This window comes from Bufo bufo, chromosome 4, assembly GCF_905171765.1.
Source record: "Bufo bufo chromosome 4, aBufBuf1.1, whole genome shotgun sequence".
NCBI classification, from domain to species: domain Eukaryota; kingdom Metazoa; phylum Chordata; class Amphibia; order Anura; family Bufonidae; genus Bufo; species Bufo bufo.
This window is the reverse complement of record NC_053392.1, coordinates 134,846,370-134,872,093: the sequence shown is the minus strand read 5'-3', so window position 1 is coordinate 134,872,093 and position 25,724 is coordinate 134,846,370. Positions and strand designations below refer to the sequence as shown.

Below are 25,724 nucleotides of genomic sequence, written 5' to 3'. Positions count from 1 at the left end.
GGCACTGTTTCCTGGGTACAGTTATTTTTTAGGACACTGTGTGCCAATAATTATTGAAGGGGAACTATCTGTGTGTAACCTGTATAGGGAACACAGCGGGCATAGTATTGGGGGTGGCAGGATGGGGTGTTCAGAAGGTGGGAGGATGATGGAAAAGTAGGAAACTAAGGTGTCTGTCTTTCAAACTCTGCAGAGAGAAGAGATGGCTGAAAAATCATCATGGCGGTCTGGTCTGAAAGGAGAAGATGAGGACAGAGAACATCTACATCAAAGGAGACGTCACTGGATGTACGAGGTTTGTGGACCTGTATTAGGCTACTTTCACATCTGCGTTAGTGATTCTGGTAGGCTGTTCCAGCAGAGAACAGCCTACTGGAATTCACTGGATCCGGCACTGCTGGATTCAGACAGAATGCCCGCCAGCCCCATTGACTATAATGGGGTACTGTCACAGTCGTTACCTTTGGCTGTGAACTTCTGTCTATGCTCTCGCTGCAGCTCCGTTCCTGTGTGTCATTTGTGGTTCTTTATGGGTTAACTCCCCTGTGTGTCTATTAGGAGTTAATCCTCTCTGTCTGCTCCATGGGTGTGGCCTCTCTGCTGCACCCATGGAACCTGTATATAAGGCTGAGGTTTCCTCAGTTCTGGGTCAGCTCTCCTGGTGTGTGTTGTCTTGTCCTGCTCCTTGTTTGTACCCACTCTCCCATGCTGCTGACCCATGGGATCTGTGTCTGTCTATGCTCGGTGGGTTTCCCTACTTGTTCTTTGATGTCTTCTTTCCTGTGTTTCTGTTATCTGTTCTGCCAGTTATGTTATATGTCTCTGTTCAGCAAGCCCTTGCTGCACCTTTTTTTGCAGCAGAGTGCAATGCGCACGGCCATGCAGTTTACTACTGGTGGAGCAAGTCCTTCTCTGCTCATTGTCACTCCTGTTTCCTTGCTATGTACTCCTGCTTGTGTTATTAGTTGCCCTGTTTGTATTTGCCTGTTTATGTATGCCTATGTGCAGTCGGTACCTTCTAGTACCTGTTGTCCATTCGTTCCTGCTGTCACTGTCTAGTTCACGCTCCAGAGTGGACCCTGGCAACTTCCTGCTGCAAAGTCTAACCCTACCATCTGGGGCCCTAGTGAATACCAGGAGTTGCTTAGTCACGCCCCTCTGGAGTGAGTATTACTAGACAGTGGCGCAGTGGGGGTTTTCTCCCACTGTGCTGACGGTACATAGAGCTCATGTTTTGTCTGTGCTGCCTTCCCTGGTTTTTGTTTGTGCAATAAACTCTTATGTGTCTGTACCTGATTTCTGTTTGTTTATTGCTTGACGACGCGGTGGTCTCTCCTGGGACCTCCAACTCGTGACAGGTACGGCAGAGATCCGGCCACAATCTGGCAAAAATGCAGAGAATCTGCGAAACCGCATGCTGCAGTTTGTGTCCGGCCGATTCCTTGCATTTTCAGCCGGATCAGGTGGCCGGAGCGTAGTGGCCGGAGCGTAGGTGGCCGGAGCGTAGGTGGCCGGAGCGTAGGTGTGAAAGTAGCCTTACCCTGTATGTTTTGTATTGCTCTAAGTAATGTTAGGGGGGGGGGCGGGGTGGCCCAGGCATATTCTTTGCACAGGGGCCCTCTGCTGTCTGTGTCCGCCCCTGCATCCTTCCCATGCTGTTTTCAAACCATTTCAGTGGTGTTTCCATCAATTTCTAACCTTTTTCTGTGAACCAGACACCATTTCTTCTTCAGAGCAGGGGGTGCCTGGTTTAATGCTTGGGTCTCCCATTGATTTTCATTGTGTTCAATTGTGCTCGAGCATACACAGTATTCGGCCGAACACTGTGATGTGCCGAGCATAGCAATGCTCGAGCCGAACTGCTGTTAGGCCGAGCATGCTCGCTCAACACTAGTTGTACTGTGTAAGGCAGGGATGCTCAACGTGCGGCCCTCCAGCTGTTGTAAAACTACAACTACCAGTACAGCTATTTTTTTACAACCATACTTTTTGTATTTTTTGTTCAAGAGAGCTTTGTGTGGTCTTATTTTTTGCAGGATGAATTGCCATTTTCATGCAATTTGTTTTATGTATTTGCAAGGAAGATGACATTAACTTTATTCTGCTGGTTATTATGATAACTTAGATACCAATTTTATGTAGTGCTTTTTTAAAATGTTGGTACTTTTACTCCATTAAAGCATTTTTAGGTTACATACATCTTTTTGATAGCTTAATGTTATATTTTTTGGGAAGAGAGGTAACCACAATGGCTGTTCTGGCATAGTTTTTTTATTTCATTTTTTTTTACAATGTTCAGTTGATGGGGGAGCTCATGCTATATTTTTATAGAGCCAGTCTTTAGGGACCCAGCGATACTTACGGTAATATGTCTATATTTTTCTAATTTTTTACTATAGTACTATAAATGTCTGGATGATGGGAAGGTTTTTTTTTTTTGCTACACTTGAAACTTATTTGTTTATTTTTATAAAAAAATATATTTCTACTTTTTAGGGCCTGATTGCTGGTTCAATGCAGTACACTATTTCACACCAACAGTTGTCTAGGCTTCCGTAGCTGTCAGAAGTTGAACCAGAAGCCTATGTAGGGCTTCCGGCGGCCATTGCAACCATTAGCATTGCAGGAAGCCAATGGGTTGCAATAGAGAAAACCCTCCCTTTGTAAGCCTCTAAGATGCCGCAGCATCTAAGGAGTTAATCTACTAGGCTAGACACGGTTGTCTAACTCTATATCAATTATTGTTTGGCTTACTTCGAGAAAGGCAGGCAGTTTTGAATTCATTTTTGGGCAAAAAAAATCAGCATGAGAAAAATTGTGTGGCAGCACCCTAACAGTGATGTTTGGGTTGCATTGTTGCAGACTTGATAAAATAAATTTATATTTAGAATCATGTTGATCCAAGTACCCTGCTTTGTGCTAACATGCATCTGGCAAGTTAGCAAGGTGTAGAAGACACAGACACAGTGAAATACAATGAAGTGCATGATCAGACTATACATAGTTTTATTGTCTGCTTCTATAGAGAAGCATTGCCGGCATACGCATGCATGCATATAGTAGTGTAGTAATTCAGCTTCTGACAGGTTCCCATAGATCAACCTACCTTTTCACAGTGATACTCTCCATACCATAGGCCACGTATCACCTGGTTGTAAATGAGGTCAGTGCTTACGGGGTCATCTGAACAGTTATGCCATGGTGCAAATACTTCTTTACGGAAGAAGAGACGCCAGGGTGCATGCTTCTCTTGGTCTCCTCTTTCCCTGGCTAACTGCTCACATTGAGAAATACCATCCATCAGGTGCTCCGATCCACTGCCCAGTGACCAAACCTAAAATGTATAAGAAAGAAGTTGGTGTAAGGCCAGTATCTCATGAGCATGAGAGGTGCAAGAAATACGCACAGTGTGACGGATCATGGTTTGTCTAATCCAAACTCGCTGCATCATAGTGATTTATGATTTTGTGAATTCCCGCCTGACCATGGGTCTATTGTACTGTACTCACTACCTCATGTGAGTACATGACAGTAGATCCACAGTCAAGCAGGAACTCAAAGCATCATAGATCATTTTGATGCAGTGAGTTTGAGTCAGACAAGCAGCAATAGGTCCAGGAAATGCAGACGTAACATAGAGCTGCTGTGTGCGGCCTTAGGGTCCATTCACATTCATGAATGGGTCCGCATCCGTTCCACAATTTTGCAGAACTGGTGCGAACCCATTCATTTCAATGGGGCCGCAAAAGATGCGGACAGTACACCGCATGCTGTCTGCATCCGCACTTTCATTCCACTGCCCCGCTAAAAAGATAGAGCATGTCCTATTCACAGGGCCGGCCATGTGCAGTCCGCACATGGCCGGTGTCCATGTTTTGCGCATCAGCAATTTGCAGACCACAAAAACACATGCGGACGTGTGAATGGACCCTTAGCCTGGATTTCCAATTTTTTTTATACAGTTTTAAAGTTTTCTACTCTCTTTGACTCTCTTTGAATCCATTTCTGGCTTAAAAAACTGCATAGAAAAGCCTGAAGGTAGAAACCCAGTCTTACAAAAATAGAGCTGTGTCACAGTCTTGCCACCAATGTCAGATAGGTGCAGGTCCCAGAGGTGAGACCCACACCTATCTCCAGAACAGGACTCCCAAAGTTAGCTGAGAGCAGTCGCACATGCGCGTCTGCCTTCCATTCATTTTTATGGGACTATTGAAAATAGCCAACTGGCTCAGCTATCTATCGGCAGTCCCATAGGAGTGAATGTAGCGGTGGCCACACTTGCGTGGTATGATCTCTATTCATTTTGTAAAGGATTTCCGGAAAAAAAAAGCCAATCAAACTCTCTCTGCTATTTTTAGAATTCCCATAGGAATGAATGGAGAGAACGGCACCCAAACATGGTGTGCTCTCCTTCACTTTCAGGGGACCTGTTCTGGATTTAGATGCGGGTTTCAGAGATGGGACATGCACCCACCTGACTTTGATGGCATATCCTAGTGATATACCATCAAAGTATGAGATGACACGACCCCGTTAAACAGATACTCTTGTGTAAGTATATCATAAATAATTCATACATTAAATATTGAAATACTAATATACTAATTTTAAGTTAGATCTATAATTATTCTATAGAATGCAATTAATATGCATGAATAAATTAGTGTTGTGGAGGGATAAATATCAATGTGGTATCATACATCACAATCTCTATAATGTACACGATATTGAAAAAAAACTACTTTATGCACCTGATCATATATTGAGATATAAATAGAAAAACCAAATGCGCCCTTCATCTTTAATTTCTGGGCAACATTCCTGCATAATTCCTTAGCAGAGGTGGCAGAATCTGCTTGTATCACCAAAGTCTCCCCAGTCATGATCTTGACAGGCACTTCTAGAGATGCTGAACCTTTCAATGCCTAAAAAAGACAGGATTGAATTGCAAATCACATAACAATATAGCAACTTCAAAGACGTTTCAGGGTAGAGTCAGATGTAGCGGCTAGGGTGTGGTTGATACGTGACTGTGTCACCATGCACATGCCATAGTTTTCTAAAAGATAATGAAAAATGTTTATTGAAAATGGCAGCATGTTTTTCAGCCATCGTGCCACCAAGTATTTAACTCTGTTAATATAATAATTTTAGTTTATATCATATGTTACCTACAATACTTTTTTGAAAGTACTGTGACTCACATACTTTAAAAGAAGTATTTATTAAACTGAAATGTCTGCTAAATTTTTTGTGGCAGGGATATGTTCATCAAATACTTTTATTTAAAGTCTGCCTAAGGCTTAAGGGACATCTGTCAGCAGATTTCTACCTATGAAACTGGCTGACCTGTTGTATGTGTGTTTGGCAGTTCAAGACATCTGTGTTTGTCCCATGTTCATATGTGTCCACATTGCTGAGAAAAATTATGTTTTCATATATGCAAATTAGCCTCTAAGAGCAATGGGGGTGTTGCCGTTACTCCTAGAGGCTCTGCTCTCTCTACAACTGTTGCGACCTCTGCACTGCCCAGGCAGTAATAACCCTGGCTCTTTCTGCTAACTCTGCCATATGTAATGCCATAAGTAAATATAGTGTTTGGCACACAAACAGAAAAGGCATCTTCTCACATCTGTATAACTAGATTCTGAATCTTACAGTGGCATAAAACAGCATTTACAGTTTACATTAGGAATTAGCATTAGAAATGTTTGACCAGTTACACTGTACCTGTAGCTCTAACCAGCTAGGGGGCTGTGACCGAGCACCATTAGCAATAGTTCGGATTAGCTGTTTCATACATACGGAGCTGTGTGCTATCTGTCGTCCACGGATAAAGTTCTGCAGGTACTGTGAAAGGGAACAGCATGTAAACAGATAAAAGTATTAGGCTCCATTCACACGTTCGCAATTCCGTTCCGCATTTTGCGATGTGCGGCCCGGATCCAGAAATGCGGACCCGCACTTCCGGGTCCGCAATTCCGATCCCGAAAAAAAATAGAGCATGTCCTAGGCATTTTCTATTAAGTGACAGCAATGTGGGGTCCGCAAAATCCGTCGATCCGCTGATCCGTCGATCCGCAAAACACACACGGACGTCTGAATGGAGCCTTAAAGAAACATTCCGTTTTTTTCTGGTTTTCAACAGTTATGATTTTTTTTTTCATGATTTCTTTCTGTGATCTAAAACTCGCGAAATATATAATTGTTAATAGATGGTTTCAACAGTAAAAAATTTAAAAGTTAAAACTTAGTATACAATACCCAGTACTGAACAAACTCATTGAAAATACATTTGTAGTGCTGTGTACAAAGGGCAAGACATATTATTTATGTGAACTTGCTCAATACACTGTATTGTAAGAGGATTTGAGTCTCCTCCATTCATTTCATCTTGGCAGGATGTTACCAGACAAAATGCAGACAGTTCAAACACTGTGTATTATAATAGTGCAAGCAAAACTGGTAAGGCTAGACAAGTTAAGTTCATCATCTCTCCCTCCTTTGTTCTATCTTTGGCACTGCACATGTACAACTCTTCATACAACAGCGGTTATCACCATTATTTATTATTAAGTTAAAGAGGTATTCCATACTCAGAATTGCCCTTTGACCCCTTCCCACCTGGATGCAGATGCCAGGAGTAGTCAGAAATACAGAAACAATGAAGTGGGCAGTACCAGGCTGATTATTTAGTTTCCATAAACGTGAAACTATAACTTATGAGATATGGAAGCAACACAATTGAAGACAATTCTTGAATGTAGGAAAACTTTGCATAAAACGATACACTACAGTGCCTAGAATAAGTATTTATACACATTTATTTCATCTTACACCCACAAACCTAAATGTATTTTTTGGGATTTCATGTAATAGACCAACACAAAGTAGCAAGTATGTGTGAAGTAATGATACATGGTTTTCAAAAATTTTTATAAATAAAAATATGGAAAGTGTTGGGTGCATTTGTATTCAGCCCTCCTGATACTTTGTAGGTCCGCCTTTTGCTGCAATTACAGCTACAAGTCTTTTGGGTAATATCTCTACCAGCTTTGCACAACTCGAGGCTGATATTTTTGCTCATTCTTCTTTGCTAAATAGCTCAAGCTCAGTCAGATTGGATGGAGAGCACCTGTGAACAGCAATTTTCAAGTCTTGCCACAGATTCTCAATGGGATTTAGGTTTGGACTTTGACTGGGCCATTCTAACACATGAATATGCTTTGATCTAAACCTTTTTTTTATTGTAGCTCTGGCTGTATGTTTAGGGTAATTGTCCTGCTGGAAGGTGAACCAACTCCCCAGTCTCAAGTCTTTTGCAGCCTCTACCAGGTTTTCCTCCAGGATTGCCCTGTATCTAGCTCCCTCCATCTTCCCATTAACTCTGATCAGCTTCCCTGTCTCTGCTGAAGAAAAGCATCCTCACAGCATGATGCTGACACCACCATGATTCACGGTGGGGATAGTGTGTTCAGGGTGATATACAGTGTTAGTTTTCCACCACACATAACGTTTTGGATTTAGGCCAAAAAGTTCAACTGTGATCTCATCTGACCAGAGCACCTTTTTCATGTGTTTACTCCGTCCCATACATGGCTTCTGACAAACTGCAAACAGGAATTCTAATGGCTTGCTTTCAAAAAATGGCTTTCTTCTTGCCACTCTTCCATAAAGGCCATATTTGTGGAGTAAACGACTAATAATTTTCCAGTGGACAGATTCTCTCCCCTGAGCTGTGGATCTCTGCAGCTCCTTCAGAGTGACCACGGCTGCTTCTCTTATTTGAGCTCTCCTTGTCTGGGCTGTCAGTTTAGGTGGACGGCCATGTCTTGGTAGGTTTGCAGTTGTGCCATACCCCTTCCACTTTCAGATGACGGATTGAACATGGGATGTTCAGAGCTTGGGATATTTTTTTATAACCTAACCCTGCTTTACATTTCTGCAAAACTTTATCCCTGACCTGTCTGGTGTGTTACTTTGTTATCATGATGCTGTTTAATCAACTAATGTTCACAAACAAACTTCTGAGACCTTCACTGAACAGCTTTAGTCTAACTGAGAATAAATTACACACAGCTGGACTCTATTTACTTATTCGGTGACTTCTGAAGGCAATTGGTCACACTGGATTTTATTTAGGGGTGTCAAAGCACAAGGGTTGAATACAAATGCTCACCACAATTTTCTGATTTTTATTTATTGTCACGGATCAGCGGATGTGAACCCACTGTGCTACTGACTGGCTGTACCCTGGAGGGGCGTGACTAAGCAACTACCTGGTCTTCGCTAGAGCCTCTGATGGTGAGGATAGACTTGGGCCGTTCTGGTACCAAGAAGATGCAGGAACCGGAAGATGCAGGAACAGGAAGAGGAGTACGAGGATGTTGACCAAAAATTACAAAGAATGGAGAGGATACAGTAGACTCACTAGTGTGATTGTTATAGAAGAACTCTGCCCAAGGTAGCAGTTGTACCCAATTGTCATGTTGAACAGAAACAAAATGCCGAAGATAGTTCTCCAATATCTGATTTACCCGCTCTACTTCTTTGAGGGTGATAACCGGAAGAAAAGTCCAGGTCAATTTTGGCAGAGCTCTCCAGAGCTTGGATGTAAACAGGACTCCTCGATCAGAAAGAATGTGCCCAGGTAAACCATGCAGACGGAAGATATGTTTAACGAACAGTTTAGCAAGTTCCACAGCCGGGGGCAATCCCGTCAAAGGAACGAAGTGCGCCATCTTGGAGAAGCTGTCCACGACCACCCAAATAACGGCACAGCCAGCCGAAGAGGGCAGATCTGTAATAAAGTCCATGGTAATGTGTTGCCATGGAGCATCAGGAACAGGTAGGGGTAACAACAGGCCCGGTGGTCTGCTACTGGAGATTTAATTCTGAGCACAGACGGTGCAAGCAGAAACATAGTCACGCACATCCTTGGACAATGTGGGCCACCAGTAGTAGCGAGACACTAATTCTGTGTTCTTGCGGATCCCTGGATGACTGGACATTTTGGAGTTGTGCCCCCACGTTAGAAAAACGTCTCCTTTTGGCAGATGACACAAATGTCTTCCCAGGAGGAATGTCTCTTATGAGGACAGGAGCCACTGTGATCAAGCGAGCAGGATCTATTAAGTATTGGGGCTCCTCCTGCTGGTCAGAAAAGTCAAATGATTGAGACACAGCATCCGCCTTGATGTTCTTCTCGGCCGGGCGGAAGTGCAACTCAAAATCAAAACGGGAGAAGAAGAGTGCCCACCTGGTTTGGCGAGTGTTCAGACGCTGGGCTGTCTGCAGATACGTAAGATTCTTGTGGTCGGTGAAAATTATTACTGGATGCTGAGCTCCCTCCAATAGATAATGCCACTTCTCCAAGCCGAGTTTTATCAGAGGCTCCCTGTCTCCTATACAGTACAATTCCTCTCAGCAGAGGAGAAGAGCTTGGAGAAGAATCCACAAGTAAACATCTTGCCCTTGGAACCTTTTTGTAGTAAAACAGCACTGGCTCCTATGGAGGAGGCGTCCACTCTAAAAAGAATTGGCGGAAGACATCGGGATGTCACAGAACAGGTGCAGAGGCAAAGGAGCTTTTTAACTGGACGAAAGCGGCTTCTGCCTCAGGAGTCCAGTCTTTGGATTTCACCCATTTCTTAGTAAGAGCGGAGATCGGAGACGTAAGTGATGAAAAATTTGGAATGAACTGCCGGTAGAAATTGGCGAATCCCAGGAAGCGCTGTATAGCACGAAGACCCTGTGGGCCTGGCCAGTCCATTATCGACTTCAATTTTTCAGGATCCATCTATAATCCAGCATCTGAGATGATGTATCCGAGAAACGGTACAGTACTCTTCTCAAAGGTGTATCTCTCGAGTTTGGCATAAAATCGATTCTCCCTCAACCGCTGTAAGACTAAACGTACATGCTTCCGGTGAGTAATTAAATCTGGAGAATAAATCAGTATATCGTCCAGGTACACGATCACGCATATATAGAGCAGATCCTGGAAGATATCATTAACAAACTCTTGGAATACCGCAGGAGCATTGCACAGACTGAAGGACATGACATGATACTCGTAGTGTCTTCCACTCGTCGCCCTTTCGAATGCGGATAAGCAGGTGGAGTGACAAGATGATCCCCAACGCAGGATCTGACCGGAGTGCCAGTCCACAACCGGAGTGTGTAGATGCAGTCAGGTTAGCCCAAGGATAACTGGATTCACGGAGCCTGGCAGCACATAGAAGGAAATCAACTCAGAGTGCGGAACCCCTATGTGTAACTTAAGGGGTATAGTAACAGAGAGTACCGGTTAAGGGGGTGGTAATCCATTTACGGAGGCCACTGACAAAGGCCTTTCCAGACGAATGGTGAGAAGCCGATACTGATGGACCAGAGCTTGCTGAATGAAGTTACCGGCTAACCTAGAGTCCAAGAATGCAGGCACAGACAGTCGAAGGCGCTCTATTTGCATGGGCTCTTCAGATGGGGTGGACACTAGAGGAAGGACCAGTTTCTGGAAGGATGGAGCCAAGCGAGGTGGTCTTCTGGTGCTTGCGACCTGCTTAGAGCGTTCCCTGAAACGCATATATCAATCCTTGTAGCCATTGTGATCAGGTCATTCAGAGTAGACGGGCGGTCGTGACCAGCTAGTTCATCCTTAATATGATCAGAATGGCCCTCCCAGAACACCGCCAGTTGTTCCATGCAAGTTCGGCAGCCAGGGTATGAAACTGGATGGCGTACTGACCCACATACGAGGAACCTTGTCGTAGATGCAGCAGAGCTGAAACAGCAGAGGATGAGCGACCGGGCTCCTAAAAAAACATCCGGAAGGTAGCCAGGAAAGGCTGCAGATTATTGGTCTCTGGACCTCCATGTTCCCAAATAGGATTTGCCCAGGCAAGGGCCTCATCAGACAGCAGGGACACATTGAAGGCAACCTTGGACCGCTCAGTGGGAAACCTCTGCCCAAAAGGATCAGGCACTGATTTAAGAACCCACGACAGGTCTTTGGATCACCACCATAGCGGGTTGGCAGAGGGAGTTGCACACCAGCGGCACTCAGATCCAGATTCACCGATGTATTCGTAGCAGGGGTAGCAGCGACTGGCGACCCTGCAGTGGCTGAAGAATAGATGGCATCCAGACAAGCAACAACATTTTGCATGAACTGCATCAAGACATCCTGCCGTTCGCTCTGGCGCTTTAATTCCTGTAACAGATCACGAACGACAGCCTTGGGATGACCAGCGGGGTCTATGGCCTGAGTGTACTGTCACGGATCAGCGGATGTGAACCCACTGTGCTACTGACTGGCTGTACCCTGGAGGGGCGTGACTAAGCAACTACCTGGTCTTCCCTAGAGCCTCTGATGGTGAGGATATACTTGGGCCGTTAGGGTAGTTGCCAGATGCCACTCCAGAGCAGTCCCAGAGTTAGTAGCAGCTGGTCCAGGTGGACCAGAAGATACCTGATATAGGTACCAACAGTACAGGCGTGATAGACAAGCAGGGTCGTTACCAGGAGCAACAAAGCAGGAACCGAAGGATGAGGCAGAGGCGTATTCAGACAGGCAGAAGGTCAGGGCAGGAGGCACAGGTACAGGACAGGCAATCCGGGTCGGCAACGGGAGAGACAAAGCAAGTAGGCAGGGATCAGATGATAAGCATAGTCCAGGGGCAAAGTATAGGTCAGGAACACAAGTGGTTATCAAGCTCTTTAGCAACAGACTAGGACCTTGACACTCAGGCATCTGGGAAAAGGGCTGAGCCCCTTAAGCATGTGTAGCAGAGCCACGGTTGGTCAACGAGGTCACCTGACCCTACCCAACCCAGTACAGGGAGTGATGCGTACTGCCCTTAGAGCAGTGACACATGAAACCAGCTGAACTCATGCTGTGTCCAGGGCTGAATGGAAGCTGTGGAGCGGAATCCTCAGAAGCAACATCAGTCACACAGAGTGTCCCGGACTGCAGCGGTAACTGGGAAGAACTGGCCACCGATCACCGAAAAGCACGGCTCCCGGGACCGCGACGGTAAGCAGGGGAACAGTGTCGCACAGCAGTCGCTGTTACATTTATAAAATATTTTGAAAACCATGTATCACTTTCTTTTCACTTCACACATACTAGTTACTTTGTGGATGTAATGGGAATTTTTTTTAAAAAGTTCAAGGGGTTATGAATACTTTTTCAAGACACTGTATGTGGATAAAAGTATTGAGACACACTTCTTAATGATTGAATTTAGATGTTTCATTCATGCTTGTTTCTACAGGTGTATAAAATGCAGCCCGTAGCCATCCAGTCTGCCTCTACAGACATTTGTGAAAGAATAGGTCATTAAAAAGAGTTCAATGAATTCCAGCTTGGTTCTGTAATTAGGATGTCACCGTTACAAGTCAATTTGTGAAATGTCTTACCTCCTAGATATTCCATCGTCACTAATATAGTATTTTAAACTACTTTATAATGTAGTGTTCCTCTGTGCTATTCATCACGTCTTGAAATATATACATCATTTTCTTTTTTATAACTATAGAAATGAATGAGCACATGGATCTAGATAAAGGACTGGAATCTGTTAGGGCTAAATTGTTTTGGAACTGTCAGAGAGGAGAGACAAAAAATAGAACCTTCTGCCACATTATTACTGGTAGGCAGTAGTTTTTTCCTGTCCTCCATAGGATGATCCAGTGAACAAGAAGGAAGCACAACAATCTTATTTTATTTACCAAGACAGGTAATTTACCTTAGTAAACTTTTCTGTTGGTGCAAAGCAGCCAAGACAGAGTGATAGTAGAATCCAGCCACGAGCATAGCTATTCTTGTTATTGTTTCTAGAGAGTTGCTTGCAGATTTGACAATAAATTTCATCCCTAGAAAAACAAGGTCGATAATGGAGGCATTTTTTAGCATTTTTTCGATTAGCCTATATTAAAAATTACATGAGATTTTTATTTTGTGGTTTTATCACAAAGGAAGCGAAAGAGCCAGAAGTGATGAGAACCCCATTTATTTTGTGAAATCAACTTTACTTCACAGCTTAAATGAGGGAGGTAGAGGCTTGAATGGTACATCAACAACTTCCACATAAATCAAGAAAGTGGAAAACCGCGCTGCTTGATACACCTCCTCCCTTCTTGGTACGGGTTACAAAAGGCACGGGAAAGATCTGCAAGGGGTATACCCGAGGATCCCTCCTCTCTCCAACACTCCTGTGGGTAATTAAAGGTCGCAACAATAGTGAAGCCCAGACTGTCTCTATGTGATACCTCAGCTTTTATTGCCTTTTGGTTTCTGCATTTCTTGGGATCTCACTGGACCACAGCTGTTTTTGGAGGAATCCTAATGATCAGCATGATATGCCCAAGCCAAACACTGTTTCAGCTTTAAAGGAGTTGTCCGGGTTCAGAGCTGAACCCAGACATGCCCACATTTTCATCCAGACAGGCCGACTGATGATAGCATCACTAGATCTAGCAGGACAAGTTGTTTATAACACACTGCTGGGCAGAGGCCTATGGGGTTCCAGTGACGTACCGGGCTTTCCATAAGGACTGATAGGCGGAGGCTTCCACCCAGCAGTGTTCCCGGTGACGTCACCGACTCTGATGGGTGGGCTTTAGCGCTGCCCTAGCCGATGCTCCAATGCTAACATCAGGGGGCTGCCTGGGTGAAATCATGGGTATGTCTGGGTTCAGCTATGAACCCGGAAAACCCCTTTAAAAATTACATGAGATTTTTATTTTGTGGTTTTATCACAAAGAAAGCGAAAGAGATAGAAGTGATGAGAACCCCATTTATTTTGTGAAATCAACTTTACTTCACAGCTTAAAAGAGGGAGGTACAGGCTTGAATGGTACATCAACAACTTCCACATAAATCAAGAAAGTGGAAAACCGCGCTGCTTGATACACCTCCTCCCTTCTTGGTACGGGTTACAAAAGACACAGGAAAGATCTGCAAGGGGTATACCCGAGGATCCCTCCTCTCTCCAACACTCCTGTGGGTAATTAAAGGTCGCAACAATAGTGAAGCCCAGACTGTCTCTATGTGAATACCTCAGCTTTTATTGCCTTTTGGTTTCTGCATTTCTTGGGATCTCACTGGACCACAGCTGTTTTTGGAGGAATCCTAATGATCAGCATGATATGCCCAAGCCAAACACTGTTTCAGCTTTAAAGGAGTTGTCCGGGTTCAGAGCTGAACCCAGACATGCCCACATTTTCATCCAGACAGGCCGACTGATGATAGCATCACTAGATCTCGCAGGACAAGATGTTTATAACACACTGCTGGGCAGAGGCCTATGGGGTTCCGGTGACGTACCAGGCTTTCCATAAGGACTGATAGGCGGAGGCTTCCACCCAGCAGTGTTCCCGGTGACGTCACCGACTCTGATGGGTGGGCTTTAGCGCTGCCCTAGCCGATGCTCCAATGCTAACATCAGGGGGCTGCCTGGGTGAAATCATGGGTATGTCTGGGTTCAGCTATGAACCCGGACAACCCCTTTAAGAGAGTACTCACTTAGAATGCTGCTGCAGTTTCCTGATCGATCACAGGTAATGCCAACAACTTTGGAGCCAAACTCATGTCGCTTTTATGAGTTCATAATCCCATCTATATACCTGTGCATTCTCAGAAGTCCTCCCAGACCTCCTAGAAGGAGAAATTGCTGGAAGGACCCCGCCTTCAGTGGCATGGGGGATGGAGCCAAAACTCCCTGCTGCCATTTGGTACTGCTCAACAAAGGAGCCTATATAACAATAAACCATCCAATGAGGAAAACCACAACACATTAACTAGAGTGCATAGTAATTGTACAACATTAGAAATGAGCAGTGCAAAACATCTGCAGTCAATGCAGTCAATAGCATAGTCCTCCCAGGTTTTGATATTCAGCAGCACAGACACCCATCCTAGGTATCCACAGCCAGCAGTAAAGCTGGCCATACACATTAGATAGAAGTTGGTTGAATAGCAGCTGAACAAACAGTGTTCATTTCGTAAACACGGCCATACACATAGACCATACTAGCTGTTACACGTGTTCAAACTGGCCATACATATTCAATGAAATTGGGCAATTATGAAAGATCTTTCTGGGAGCGTTCTTTCAAAGGAAGCTGTTTCATTCACGAACAATCTATCTTTGAACGAAAGATTTTTGTTTGACTATTGGATGAAAATATTAAACATAGCCGATTTCTTTACAGAAATGATCGTTCATCGTTAAATTTCACTTGATAAACATTTATTTTGGTTGAAATCATCCATTTTGATTAAATTTAAACTAATATACAGTGGGGCAAAAAAGTATTTAGTCAGCCACCAATTGTGCAAGTTCTCCCACTTAAAAAGATGAGAGAGGCCTGTAATTTTCATCATAGATATACCTCAAGTATGAGAGACATAATGAGAAAAAAAAAATCAGGAAATCACATTGTCTGATTTTTAAAGAATTTATTTGCAAATTATGATGGAAAATAAGTAACAAAAGTAAATCCCAATACTTTGTTATATACCCTTTGTTGGCAATGACAGAGGTCAAACATTTTCTGTAAGTCTTCACAAGGTTTTCACACACTGTTGCTGGTATTTTGGCCCATTCCTCCATGCAGATCTCCTCGACAGCAGTGATGTTTTGGGGCTGTCACTGGGCAACACAGACTTTCAACTCCCTCCAAAAGTTTTCTATGGGGTTGAGATCTGGAGACTGGCTAGGCCACTCCAGGACCTTCTTACGAAGCCACTCCTTCAGTGCCCGGGCGGTGTGTTTGGGATCATTGTCATGCTGAAAGACCCAGCCACATTTCATCTTCAATGCCCTTGCTGATGGAAGGAGGTTTTAACTCAAAATCTCACGATACATGGCCCCATACATTCTTTCCTTTACATGGATCAGATTTTTTTGCAGAAAAACAGCCCCAAAGCATGATGTTTCCACCCCCATGCTTCACAGTAGGTATGGTGTTCTTTGGATGCAACTCAGCATTCTTTTTCCTCCAAACACGACGAGTTGAGTTTTTACCAAAAAGTTCTACTTTGGTTTCATCTGACCATATGACATTCTCCTAATCCTTTTCTGGATCATCCAAATGCTCTCTAGCAAACTTCAGATGGGCCCGGACATGTACGGGCTTAAGCGGGGGGACACGTCTGGCACTGCAGGATTTGAGTCCCTGGCGGCGTAGTGTGTTACTGATGGTAGCCTTTGTTACTTTGGTCCCAGCTCTCTGCAGGTCATTCACTAGGTCCCCCGTGTGGTTCTAGGATTTTTGCTCACAGTTCTTGTGATCATTTTGACCCCACTGGGTGAGATCTTGCGTGGAGCTCCAGATCGAGGGAGATTATCAGTGATCTTGTATGTCTTCCATTTTCTAATAATTGCTCCCACAGTTGATTTCTTCACACCAAGCTGCTTGCCTATTGCAGATTCAGTCTTCCCAGCCTGGTGCAGGTCTACAATTTTCTTTCTGGTGTCCTTCGACAGCTCTTTGGTCTTGGCCATAGGGGAGTTTGGAATGTGACTGTTTGAGGTTGTGGACAGGTGTCTTTTATACTGATAACAAGTTCAAACAGGTGCTATTAATACAGGTAATGAGTGGAGGACAGAGGAGCCTCTTAACAAAGAAGTTACAGGTCTGTGAGAAATCTTGCTTGTTTGTAGGTGACCAAATACTTATTTTACCGAGGAATTTGACAATTAATTCATTAGAAATCCTACAATGTGATTTCTTGTATTCTTTCCCCTCATTCCGTCTCTCATAGTTGAGGTATACCTATAATGAAAATGACAGGCCTTTCTCATCTTTTGAAGTGGGAGAACTTGCACAATTGGTGGCTGACTAAATGCTTTTTTACCCCACTGTATATTAGTTTAAATTTGATCAAAATGGATGCTTCTTCGAGCATGTGAGGAGATCCCTGATTTAGTTAGCCAGCTGCTTCTGAAGCTGCAGCATCTTCTCTGCGTGTCTGAAGGAATACTGAGCAAGTGAGACAGCGTTACTATAACTGCTAAGGTGGACACAGAAAGGCTGTTCAGTAGAAGCAGTAGATGGCACCACTCTAACCTTATTCCTGAAATATCTGGTGTCATGAGCATTTTTATAATAATAAAAAAAAAAAAAATGTGTAAATGGCAAAAATGCTTATAATAATGGGGTGGATTTAACTATAAACAATATTTTTGAGGAATAACCCCTTTAACCCCTTCCCGACATCCGCCGTGCATGTATGGCAGAGGTCGGGTCTTTAAACATAGTGCCTGCTCCAGAGCGGAGTAAGCGCCATAGCTACTGGGTGCCTGTTGTTTTATACAGCAGACACCCGCGACTAATGTACACGATTAGTAATGCCGAATGCGGATATTTAACACCTCAGATGCTGTGGTCAAATGTGACCATGGCATCTGAGAAGCCGGAAACCTGGAAGCTCACGCTTTGCGGGCAGGAACGCCTCCCCTGGGTGCAGATGGGGGAAGGCATTCAATGTAAATAATGAGCTGAGTCAGTACTAAGCTTCCAGGCTCATTACTTGTATACAGATGTAGCAGGGTTAACACTCAAACTCTTAACTCAAATTTCTTAACTCATCGTGTTATCTTGAAACAAAAGCTATTGAAAAGCAATTGAAGATGTTTGCTTAACGCATTTAATTTAGATAACACATCTCATAAAGCACGAGTGTTAACTCTACTACATCTGTATTACAATTCAGGCCAGCAGGTGGCAGCACTGAATTGTAATATAGGGATTTCTGTATAGGATAATGGAGAAAATTTGATTACTCTATACAAATTGCAATCTGATAATTGCATGTTGGGGTCCAAATAAAGTTTAAAAAATATTTAAAAAAATTATATAAAAATTCAAATCACCCCTTTTCCCCAAAATAAATAACATCATGGGCATCACCACGTACAAAAATGCCCATACTATTAAAATAAGAAAAAACTTATCCCATACAGTGAATGGCCTAATGGAAAAAAAAAAAAAAAAAATGTCCGATTCACCATTTTTGTTTATCACTTTACCTCCCACAAAAAAATTTACCAAAAAGTCATGAAAAAGTCATACACATGCCAAAATGGTATTAACAAAACTAAAGACAAACATTTATTTTGGTAAAATCATCCATTTTGATCAAATTTAAACTGATATACAGTATATGGTCACCTTAAATCTTTGCAGCAGAGTTCCTATTGAAGGTGGGGTTGTCCCAGAATAAAATATTGTTTATAGATAAATCCAGCCCATAATTCTAAACATTTTATTGTAATTAGACAAAAAGGCTTATATCCCCATATAGGTTTAAAAAATATTAAAAAAAATATATAAAAATTCTAATCACCCCTTTTCCCCAAAATCTAAATAAATAACATCATGGGCATCAGCACGTGCAAAAGTGCCCATACTATTAAAATATGAAAAAAACGTATCCCATACAATTAATGGCTTAACAGAAAAAAAAATTAAATGTCCGATCATGAAAAAGTCATACAGATCCCAAAATGGTATTAACAAAAACTAAAGATAAACATTTATTTTGGTTGAAATCATCCATTTTGATCAAATTTAAACTGATATATACTGCCTTAACAAAAACTAATCATCATCCCGCAAAAAATTAGCCCTCGGACATTTCCATGGATATAACTATAAAAAAAAGTTCTGAGGGCCAGAATATGGCGATTAAAAAAAATAATAATAATTTGTATTATTATTTACTATTAAAGCGAGTTACAAATTGGTACAGATGGAGAGAGGGCCCTGCCCGTGAGGGCTTACAATCTACAGGGTATGGGAAAAAGACACAGTAGGTGAGAGTAATGCTGGTCATAGTAGTATAGTAACAGTAGGGTCACTGTAGGTTGTAGGCTTATCTGAAGAGGTCGGTTTTCAGGTTTCTTTTGAAGCTTTCCACTGTAGGTGAGAGTCTGATATGTTGGGGTAGAGAGTTCTAGAGTGTGGGGGATGCACAGGAGAAATCTTGGAGGCGATTGTGGAAAGTGGTGATAAGAGAACAGTAAAGAAGAAGGTCTTGTGAGGATTGGAAATTACATGTGGGGATGTATATGAAAGTTTGTATTTTAAACTGAATTCGCTGGGCAATGGGGAGCCAGTGAAGGGATTGGCAGAGGGGAGAGGCAGATGAGTAAAGGGGGGAGGGGTAGATTAGTCAGGCAGCTTAGTTGAGGATAGAATGGAGGGATGTGAGGGTGCTAGATGGAAGGCCACAGAGGAGGATGTTACAGTAGTCTACGTGGGAGATTATGTGGGCATGTACAAGCATTTTTGCAGACTCCTGGCTGAGGAATACATGGATGCAAGAGATATTTTTGAGTTGGAAGCGGCAATTGATAGAAAGGGCTTGGATGTGCAGTTTGAAGGACAGGGCAGAAGCAAAGGTTACTCCAAGGCAGCAGACTTGGTTGACTGGGGAGAGTGTACAGCCATTGATCGAGATAGATAGGGGGGTTGAATGAGATGGGGGAAAGATGATAAATTCTGTTTTATCCATGTTGAGTTTTATAAAGCTAGAGGAGAAGGAGGATATGGAAGATAGGCATTGTGGGATTCTGGATAGCACGGTGGTGGTAGATTTGTGTGTCGTCCGCATAAAAGTCATACTGAAATCCATGGGACTCTATGATCTGTCCTAGGCCAAAGGTGTAGATTGAGACAAGCAGTGGTCCTAGGGCAGAGCCCTGAGGGACACCAACAGAGAGAGACAATGTGACGAGAGTGAGAGACACTAAATATTTAGTCTGTGAGGTATGATGTGATCCAGGAGAAGGCCAAGTCTGTGATGCCAAGAGATGAGAGAGTTTGTAACAGAAACGAGTGGTTGAATGCAGAGTACAGGTCAAGGAGGAGGAGGACAGAGTAATGTTGTTTGGCTTTGGCAGTTAGCAGGTCGTTGGGGACTTTAGTAATGGCAATTTCTTTTAAATCAAATCTTTTTTATTGATTTTCAATAAGATTTTATGCAAACAACCCAAAAAGGGGAAAACACAAACCCTCCCCCCCCCCCTCCCCTCACCCTAAGTCCTGGGTTCGCGGTTGTCAGAAAGTCCATAGGAGAGGTATCGATCGATGATGGTTTCGTATTTCTCCAAGAACCATAGTCCAAGAAGATCCTCAGGATAAGCCATTGCTCGATTTCCCATTGGTTCTCCAATTTCCACAGTTAAATCCTGCAGCCACGTCATCTATCACCCAGCCTTACTCACAAATCATCATGCAATACATACCCATCACCATTCAGAGCAACAAGTCTACTACAGTCGTGGCCAAAAGTTTTGAGAATGACACAAATATTAGTTTTCACAAAGTTTGCTGCTAAACTGCTTTTAGGTCTTTGTTTCAGTTGTTTCTGTGATATAGTGAAATATAATTACACGCACTTCATACGTTTCAAAGGCTTTTATCGACAATTACATGACATTTATGCAAAGAGTCAGTATTTGCAGTGTTGGCCCTTCTTTTTCAGGACCTCTGCAATTTGACTGGGCATGCTCTCAATCAACTTCTGGGCCAATTCCTGACTGATAGCAACCCATTCTTTCATAATCACTTCTTGGAGTTTGTCAGAATTAGTGGGTTTTTGTTTGTCCACCCGCCTCTTGAGTATTGCCCACAAGTTCTCAATGGGATTAAGATCTGGGGAGTTTCCAGGCCATGGACCCAAAATGTCAACGTTTTGGTCCCCGAGCCACTTAGTTATCACTTTTGCCTTATGGCACGGTGCTCCATCGTGCTGGAAAATGCGTTGTTCTTCACCAAACTGTTGTTGGATTGTTGGAAGAAGTTGCTGTTGGAGGGTGATTTGGTACCATTCTTTATTCATGGCTGTGTTTTTGGGCAAAATTGTGAGTGAGCCCACTCCCTTGGATGAGAAGCAACCCCACACATGAATGGTCTCAGGATGCTTTACTGTTGGCATGACACAGGACTGATGGTAGCGCTCACCTTTTCTTCTCCTTTTTCCAGATGCCCCAAACAATCAAAAAGAGGCTTCATCAGAGAATATGACTTTGCCCCAGTCCTCAGCATTCCATTCACCATACTTTCTGCAGAAGATCAATCTGTCCCTGATGTTTTTTTTGTAGAGAAGTGGCTTCTTTGCTGCCCTTCTTGACACCAGGCTATCTTCCAAAAGTCTTCGCCTCACTGTGCGTGCAGATGCGCTCACACCTGCCTGCTGCCATTCCTGAGCAAGCTCTGCACTGGTGGCACTCCGATCCCGCAGCTGAATCCTCTTTAGGAGACGATCCTGGTGCTTGCTGGACTTTCTTGGATGCCCTGAAGCCTTCTTAACAAGAATTGAACCACTTTCCTTGAAGTTCTTGATGATCCTATAAATTGTTGATTGAGGTGCAATCTTAGTAGCCACAATATCCTTGCCTGTGAAGCCGTTTTTATGCAACGCAATGATGGCTGCACGCGTTTCTTTGCAGGTCACCATGGTTAACAATGGAAGAACAATGATTTCAAGCATCACCCTCCTTTTAACATGTCAAGTCTGCCATTTTAACCCAATCACCCTGACATAATGATCTCCAGCCTTGTGCTCGTCAACATTCTCACCTGAGTTAACAAGACGATTACTGAAATGATCTCAGCAGGTCCTTTAATGACAGCAATGAAATGCAGTGGAAAGGTTTTTTGGGATTAAGTTAATTTTCATGGCAAAGAAGGACTATGCAATTCATCTGATCACTCTTCATAACATTCTGGAGTATATGCAAATTGCTATTATAAAAACTTAAGCAGCAACTTTTCCAATTTCCAATATTTATGTAATTCTCAAAACTTTTGACCACGACTGTACATTAAACTACAACATTATAATGTGATATCCAAAGGGACCATATTTTTTCGAATTTCCTATTACTCCCTCGTTTTTGGTATACGTAACTCTCTAGTCTTACTAGCATATGAATCTTATCCACTAAGTTCTGGATAGCCGGGGGAGCAGAGGCAAACCAGTGAAACGCAATTAACTTCCTTGCCTGGTAAAGGATTCTCGTGATCGCTAGTCTAAGCTCAGGGGTAACAGGTATCTTTTTGGTATACCCCAGAATACAGATTGTAGGAGTTAGATCAATAACTAAGTACAGACTAAGCTCACCACGTCAGACCAATATCGTCGCAGCCTTGGGCAATTCCAGAGTGAATTAAATCAGCATTATGTGCACCACATCTAGGGCAAGTATTGTCCGTCCTGTACCCCATTTTATGTAATAAGACTGGAGTTCTGTACACTCTATGTAGTAATAGCAGTTGTGAGACTCTGTGGGTCTCACTCACCGCTACCACCGGGAAATCCTCCAATACCTCCTCCCACTGTTCCAATGTTAAGTCAGTGACATCTTGTTGCCATTTGGAATATAACTGCAGCGGATGGGTCTTGTGCAGTGCTTCCATTAACCTCAGATAGAACGAGGAGATCACACCCCTTGTATCCCCCAGGGAGGCCGTATGAGTAATAATCGGATGCGTGCAGCAGGGACTATTTTCTCCTTACGGTCTTGTATTTGCACAGCATGTCGTACCTGAAGGTAGACATAGAATAACGTCCTAGGCAGTCCAAACTCTTGCTGTAACATACAGTTGCAAGAAAAAGTATGTGAACCTTTTGGAATGATATGGATTTCTGCACAAATTGGTCATAAAATGTGATCTGATCTTCATCTAAGTCACAACAATAGACAATCACAGTCTGCTTAAACTAATAACACACAAAGAATTAAATGTTACCATGTTTTTATTGAACACACCATGTAAACATTCACAGTGCAGGTGGAAAAAGTATGTGAACCCTTGGATTTAATAACTGGTTGAACCTCCTTTTGCAGCAATACCTTCAACCAAACCTTTCCTGTAGTTGCAGATCAGACGTGCACAACGGTCAGGAGTAATTCTTGACCATTCCTCTTTACAGAACTGTTTCAGTTCAGCAATATTCTTGGGATGTCTGGTGTGAATCGCTTTTTTGAGGTCATGCCACAGCATCTCAATCGGGTTGAGGTCAGGACTCTGACTGGGCCACTCCAGAAGGCGTATTTTCTTCTGTTTAAGCCATTCTGTTGTTGATTTACTTCTATGCTTTGGGTCGTTGTCCTGTTGCAACACCCATCTTCTGTTGAGCTTCAGCTGGTAGACAGATGGCCTTAAGTACTCCTGCAAAATGTCCTGATAAACTTGGGAAATCATTTTTCTTTTGATGATATAAATCTGTCCAGGCCCTGACGCAGCAAAGCAGCCCCAAACCATGATGCCCCCACCACTATACTTCACAGTTGGGATGAGGTTTTGATGTCGGTGTGCTGTGCCTCTTTTTCTCCACACATAGTGTTGTGTGTTTCTTCTAAACAGCTCAACTTTGGTTTTATCTGTCCACAGAACATTTTGCCAGTACTGCTGTGGAACATCCAGGTGCTCTTGTGTAAACTGTAAACGTGCAGCAATGTTTTTTTGGACAGCAGTGGCTTCCTCTGTGGTATCCTCCCATTAAATCCATTCTTGTTTAGTGTTTTACATATCGTAGATTCGCTAACAGGGATGTTAGCATATGCCAGAGACTTTTGTAAGTCTTTAGCTGACACTCTAGGATACTTCTTCACCTCATTGAGCAGTCTGCGCTGTGCTCTTACAGTCAACTTTACAGGACAGCCCCTCCTAGGGAGAGTATCAGCAGTGCTGAACTTTCTCCATTTATAAACAATTTGTCTTACCGTGGACTGATGAACAGCAAGGCTTTTGGAGATACTTTTATAACCCTTTCTAGCTTTATGCAAGTCAACAATTCTTAATCGTAGGTCTTCTGAGAGCTATTTTGTGTGAGGCATCATTCACATCAGGCAATGCTTCTTGTGAAAAGCAAACCCAGAACTGGTGTGTGTTTTTTATAGGGCAGGGCAGCTGTAACCAACACCCCCAATCTCATCTCATTGATTGGACTCCAGTTGGCTGACACCTCACTCCAATTAGCTCTTGGAGATGTCATTAGTCTAGGGGTTCACATACTTTTTCCACCTGCACTGTGAATGTTTACATGGTGTGTTCAATAAAAACATGGTAACATTTAATTATTTGTGAGTTATTAGTTTAAGCAGACTGTGATTGTCTATTGTTGTGACTTAGATGAAGATCAGATCACATTTTATGACCAATTTGTGCAGAAATTCATATCATTCCAAAGGGTTCACATACATTTTCTTGCAACTGTATTAAAGGATTTAAGACAGGTATTCTCATATAGCTGACACATTCGATTAAGACCATAAACATCCCATAATTTTGCATTAGTTACCGTGTTTAGCTCCTTGTACAGGTAGTTAGGCCAGATCGGGGTAAGTTGTGTATACCCTTGGATTCCTACAATCTCTTTAGCTTTCCACCATACTGTGTGTATGGTAAGTAGGATACCATATTGCCTACCCTTGTCATAAAAAACTCTGCCCTCATAAGCTGCTGCACAACTCGTCCAGCAGTGCTCAACTTATCTACCTCTCCCCATCCCCGAAGATGCTGTAATTAGGTCGCCATATAATACATCCGTGGGTCAGGGACGCTCAGCCCCCCTTGAGTTTTAGATCTACACAACACCGCAAGTTTAATTTGGGGTGTTTTTTTCTTCCAGATGAGGTCTCGGAATATTGCATCAATAGAATGAAATATTCGTAAGGGGATCCAGGACGGGGAGTTATGTAAAATGTACAAGAGCTGTGGCATAAGGATCATTTTTAACAAGTTGGTGCGGCCGATTAGTGACAAGGGGAGTTTAATCCACACTTGGATCTTCCGTCTAAACGTATCCAATAGCGGCAATAAATTCAAACTGATAAAATCCTGAGGATCCGCCGATACCTGGATACCCAGATACTTAAAGGAGGGTACAATCTGCAAACCCCCAGTAAAACTATGATCTGTCTGTGTAGCACTTCCCAAAGGCAGTAGCATTGACTTTGCCTAATTAATAGTCAAGCCAGAGAGATGCCCAAAATCATTAATAATTTGCATAGCTGCCGGTAGAGAGGAAGTCCAGTCATCAAGAAACAACAAAAGGTCGCCCGCATAGAGAGCGACCTTTTCCGTTACTGACCCACAAGTGATACCCTTCACCGCCTTTGGCTTTCGGAGAGCCTCTGCCAAAGGTTCCACCGCAATTGCGAACCGTAGCGGTGTGAAAGGGGCACCCTGTCTAGTCCCCCTGTGCAGTTCAAAGGAGTCAGAAAGATTGCCATTCACCTGTAATCTAGCAGTAGGGCGTGCATATAGTTACTGGATCCAATTAATAAACCCTACCCGAATCCCATGGTCTTTAGTACAGTAATGAGGTATTGCACTCCACACTGTCAATGCTTTGGCTGCGTCCAAAGACGCGACCGCCGCATCCGACGCGTGGATTTGGCCCACCTGGATATTCAGGTACAGTCGTCTAATATTCACTGCTGTCGACATGTTGGGTATGAATCCGGCTTGATCAGAGTGGATCACAGACTTGATCACAAGGTTCAAACGGTTAGCCAATACCTTTGCTAACAGTTTGACGTCCACCTGCAACAAGGAAATGGGTCGATAAGATTATGCCTCTAGGACGTCTTTCCCCGGTTTTGGGATAACCACAATAATGGCCTCATTCATAGAAGCTGGAAGGGAATACTAGTTTGAGCCTCCTTAAATACCTCTAACAACTGGGGCAGAGTACTGAG

At 43.2% G+C, this 25,724-nt stretch overlaps 1 protein-coding gene across 1 annotated transcript in view; it reads right to left on the bottom strand.

Annotated features, from left to right (window-relative positions):
• The window catches only part of MYO7B (myosin VIIB), a 215,965-nt gene that overhangs the window by 56,954 nt on the left and 133,287 nt on the right, over positions 1-25,724 (bottom strand). Inside the window, 4 exon segments of the mRNA XM_040427964.1 lie at positions 3,107-3,334; positions 4,752-4,925; positions 5,731-5,850; positions 12,750-12,876. Of these exon segments, the coding sequence (XP_040283898.1) occupies positions 3,107-3,334; positions 4,752-4,925; positions 5,731-5,850; positions 12,750-12,876 (649 nt within the window).